This window comes from Alosa alosa, chromosome 15 (genome assembly GCF_017589495.1).
Source record: "Alosa alosa isolate M-15738 ecotype Scorff River chromosome 15, AALO_Geno_1.1, whole genome shotgun sequence".
Lineage (NCBI taxonomy): Eukaryota > Metazoa > Chordata > Actinopteri > Clupeiformes > Clupeidae > Alosa > Alosa alosa.
Genome location: NC_063203.1, coordinates 30,355,749 through 30,360,748, shown reverse-complemented (window position 1 = coordinate 30,360,748; position 5,000 = coordinate 30,355,749). Strand labels below are relative to the sequence as shown.

Genomic DNA, 5,000 nt, shown 5'->3' with positions numbered 1-5,000 from the left:
TAGGCAGCCTTGTTGTCAGGCAGACACCGGGAGAGAGAGAGAAAGCGAGGGAGGGAGGGAGGGGTGAGGGAGCGAGAGAGCGAAAGAAAGATAGAGCACGAGGGAGTGATAAAGAGAAGACGAGAGAAATGGGTTCAAACGTACAGAGGGAGAGGGGGATGAGAGGGAGAGGGGGATGAGAGAAGAGGAGGAGAGAGGGTGAATAATGGAAGCAGGGGAAAGAAGATAAAGGAGAAAAGGATGATGAACTGAGAGAGGGACAGAGAGGGAAAGAGAGACAGAGAGGGGAGAAAGAGAAAGGGTGAGAGAGGGAGAGAGAGAATGACAGAGAGAGAGAGGGGGATAGAGATAGGGAAAGAGAGAGGGAAAGAGAGAGAAAAAAAGAGAGAGAGAGAGAGAGAGCTGTGATTTCCCTATAAACTACAGTAGCAGCAGGATGCACTCATACACAAACTGACCTCTGACCCTGCGTCCTACTGGCTCGGGGGGAGCCGTGTCCTCTAGTAGATACTGAGATTACAGGAAGTGACACACACACACCCGTGCAGCTGGCCCAGATCCCTCGCACCTCGTCGCCATGGCGCCCACACGGAGCAAGTCCCCAAGAGTTACAGACAGATAGACGCGCACAGAGGGGACAGCAGGTAACGCAGAGGCTTAGTACCCGGGCCACTACTCTTCACAGAGAGGGAGAGAAAGAAGAGAGAGAGAGAGAGAGAGAGAGAGAGAGAGAGAGAGAGAGAGAGACAGAGAGAGAGAGAGAGAGCAGAGGTTTCGGGAAATATCTGTGTGTGCGAGCCCTGAATGTGGATGTGGAGACTAATGCTGTGGGGAACATTACATTAGTGGTGCCCAGAGTCTGGGAGGAGATTTGCTGTGAAGAGCTGGGAGCTGGGTATATCTGTCATGAAGAGCTGGGTATATCTGTCATGGTGGCACCAGGAGCTTGAACCAGCCAAATCGAAGATTTAATACAGACACGTATTGAAACATAGCTCCAGCATCACTTTGTCTATCAACCTGCACAAATCACCCAGTGTGTCAGTCTTAAACATACCGTATGCTAACATATGCCATAATGAGTATTTATTTAGGTACCTGTGCCTCTATAAGGGCCACTTAGTATGTGGGATGCAGTAGCCATAAAACACAAACAAGCAAATGATCAAACGAAAACGTCAACCCTCTTCTTAATACAAAGATATGTTCCACCATGGGACTTTAAAGATCACCATGGTTTCATGGTCATGGCCTCATGGTGCAAATAACATGCTCCTGATAGTTTGAATGTCCGGGCGCAATAATAATGCTCCATTGCTTTTGAATGAGACCCATGCAAGCAGCTAAAAATGGTGCAGGGTATTTATAGCAAACTCATTTCCAGGCAAATTAGGCTAGAATGAATCTGAACTGGAGAAGGCTAAGAGCGTTCGCTAACTGCTTTCAAACTGACCATTTCTAGTCTGAACACATTATTATGAGTAACTGCTAGTGAGCTTAAGAATAACATATGATTATATGCACATACAATATTCAAAATTGCGATTTTTCTATGAAATTATTGTAACCTTTCAGAGAAAAATATCACAGTGTGCTCCCCTATAGATGTTTTTTTCCCCAGGTCCAATCCACTTCAGCTCTAAAACATCAACAACGTATTTGACTTGACAATTCTGACATTTTCCACTGGCTGATGTAAGGGTAAGTGTTAAGTGGACTTGTTAAAGGGGTGCAGGCTTCGCTAAATGTTACATGCCCAGCCCTTAATATGGCCTAAACACACACACACACACACACACACACACATACACACACACACACACACAAACACACACACACACACACAAATGTTTTTTTATAATGAAAAAAAAAAGCTTTGGAGGACCCTTATTATAACTAACGTCATAGAAGCTATTTTTTGCACCTTGTTTATGTAACACACTGAAGACATGATGATGTTTGCTTCTCAGCATGCATTGCAAGTCAGTTGCTTTGTTTATATAGGCTATTATTGTTTGTTTGTTCGTTTCAAACAATATGGTTACAGCGTAGCTTAGGCTAGCTTACTCTTGCTGATGTTTTGAACAATGAAATTATGGGATATGCCCAATGACAATGCTTTAATAGTTTAATAAATGACCTATCGCAAGACTCTGATTTAATAGTTTATTATCTATGGCAAGAGTCTAATTTAATAGTTTATTACCTATGACAAGACTGATTTAATAGTTTATTATGACAAGACTCTGATTTAATAGTTTATTATGACAAGACTCTAATTTAATAGTTTATTACCTATGGCAAGACTCTGATTTAATAGTTTATTATGACAAGACTCTGATTTAATAGTTTATTACCTATGATAAGAAACTGATTTAATAGTTTATTACCTATGATAAGACTCTGATTTAATAGTTTATTACCTATTACCTATGATAAGAGTCTGATTTAATACTGTATTACCTATGATAAGAGTCTGATTTAATAGTTTATTACCTATGATAAGAGTCTGATTTAATAGTGTATTAACTATGATAAGAGTCTGATTTAATAGTTTATTAATAGTTTATGACCTATGATAAGAGTCTGATTTAATAGTGTATTAATAGTGTATTAACTATGATAAGAGTCTGATTTAATAGTGTATTAATAGTGTATTAACTATGATAAGAGTCCTATGGCAAGACAGTTCCGTCGTTCTCCTCTGCATCATCCAGACCTCCCCTGGCTTCACACCCTCCCTTGGTTCCACCCCTGGTTTCAGCAGAGACCAAATCATCATTTATTAATATAACATACATATTAATACTACTCTAACATTTTATTTGTAGGCTATAATACTGTGTATGCTAACTTTAGCTTATGCTTATGTACCACGCATATTGTTATTCAATTTGCCAACCACTAGCTAACTCATGTTTAAACTTTAGGATAAACGTTTTGGTAGCCTATGCAGTGACTCGGCTACGCGACCTTGCTCCTCTCTGGCCGAGTGACCAGGCTACACGACCTTGAATAGGCTACGCGACCTTGCTCCTCTCTGGCGCCCAGTGACTAGGCTACACGACCTTGACTAGGCTACACAACCTTGCTCCTCTCTGGTACACAACCTTGACTACACGACTTTGACTAGGCTACACGACCTTGCTCCTCTCTGGGGCAGTCCATGAAAAAGCAAGCTGGTTCTTCTAAAGTGGGCATGTAGAACCAACACCGAACTGGCACAAGCACTGACCTCCGAACTAGAACCAGAGCGGCGCTGGTGGAAAAGGCATAAGAGAGGTCTAGCACACGTGGAGTGATTACACTCACATTACATAGGTGCTGGCTGCCTGATGCAAAGCCTCTTGTAACAGGACAATCTTAGTTTTATTAGTGAGAATGGAAGAGGGCTGTGTGTATCTCAAGTCTGCGCTGAGATATGCTGATTAGCGTGTAGCTCTCTGCCCTAGTCTGGTTAATGAGGATATTATGTTAATAGAGGGGGATATACTGTAACCGACATCTGTGTGTTTAATACTAATTAAAATGAACAAATAAGAAGTGTTAGAGCCAAGCTCTCAGAGGGCCTCTTTGATTTAGGCAGCTGAGCAGGCAACGAGTTCAAATGATTTGTAGATGATGTGAAAAAAACAATGTGCTATTGTCTTTGGCTCTAACACTAAATTACAAAAATCAGACAGCAAAAAACGCTTTGTGAGGAAGGAGCTTTTGTGCTAGAGTCCTCATTGTAAATCATCTGAAAAGGCTGAAGCTTAGATAATATCTTCACTATTCAGCATTTGAGCATTTTCCAAGTAACATTTTGGCCACACAAACATACATAAAATCAGTAACTCTTCCTAAATTTTTAGCAATTTCAGTTTCAGCTCTCAGATGTCTTCTGACTGGATGGGATGAAGTCCAACCTGAGCTTAGCTCATCTCCCCAGGGTTTTGCACAGCACATGTAGCATTAGCTTGCTCGCAGCACATGTGTAAACATAGCATTAGCTTGCTTGCAGCACATGTAACATTAGCTTGCTCACAGCACATGTGTAAACATAGCATTAGCTTGCTTTCACCACATGTAGCATTAGCTTGCTCGCAGCACATGTAGCATTAGCTTGCTTTCACCACATGTAGCATTAGCTTGCTCGCAGCACATGTGTAAACATAGCATTAGCTTGCTTTCACCACATGTAGCATTAGCTTGCTCGCAGCACATGTAGCATTAGCTTGCTCGCAGCACATGTGTAAACATAGCATTAGCTTTGTGATTTTAGCAGCTGATTTCAGCTGCTTATATTGTTTTTTTCCCCCTCTGCCTAATAGCCTTATCACAGTCAGACCGGAATATGTTGACAGAGACTGCTACTGCACCCCGTGGTAGGCTGAACTCTAGCAGAGTGCATTGTGGGATGTGCATACTGTACCTCCAGCCGGTCCGTCCTCATCAGCTTCTGAGCGGCTGCGGCGGCAGCAGCAGCGGGCACCTGGACGTTGGGACTGCTGGTCACCAGGACAGGCGTGCTGGGCATGATGTCCGTGGGCATGAGGCCGGGCGACACGGGACCCAGGTATGGGTTAAACGCAGCAGCGGCCGTGGCATTGGTGGCCAGGCTAGGGGCCATCGAGAACATTGGCTGCCAGCGAGAAAGAGGGAGAGAGAGAGAGAGGGAGGGAGGGAGGGAGAGAGAGAGAGGGAGGGAGAAGAGAGAGAGAGAGAGAGAGAGAGAGAGAGGGGGGAGGGAGAAGAAAAGGAGCAAGAGAGAGAGAGAGAGGGGGGAAGGGAGAAGAAAGGGAGAGAGAGAGAGAAAATTACATAATTACAATTAATTACCGTATATTGGACTGAAACAACAAAAACTTCAATGTTATTTGGCCCTAAACAGAGAGTACACTGTGGCAGACTACCTATCCACAGTCACTGATACAAGACAGAGAAAAACCCTGACCAGGTACAGACTAAGCAATCGCAGTCTGGCATTGAGAAGGGCAGAGTCAGACACAGGCAAACCT

The 5,000-nt window shown here is 43.3% G+C and overlaps 1 protein-coding gene across 10 annotated transcripts in view; it reads right to left on the bottom strand.

Moving 5' to 3' along the window:
• LOC125308118 (muscleblind-like protein 1) overlaps positions 1-5,000 on the bottom strand; it is a 95,499-nt gene that overhangs the window by 14,133 nt on the left and 76,366 nt on the right. For all 10 annotated transcript variants that reach the window (XM_048264389.1, XM_048264392.1, XM_048264390.1 and 7 more), the window contains exon 3: positions 4,415-4,624. In XM_048264389.1, the coding sequence (XP_048120346.1) occupies positions 4,415-4,624 (210 nt within the window). The remainder of the gene's footprint in view (positions 1-4,414; positions 4,625-5,000) is intronic.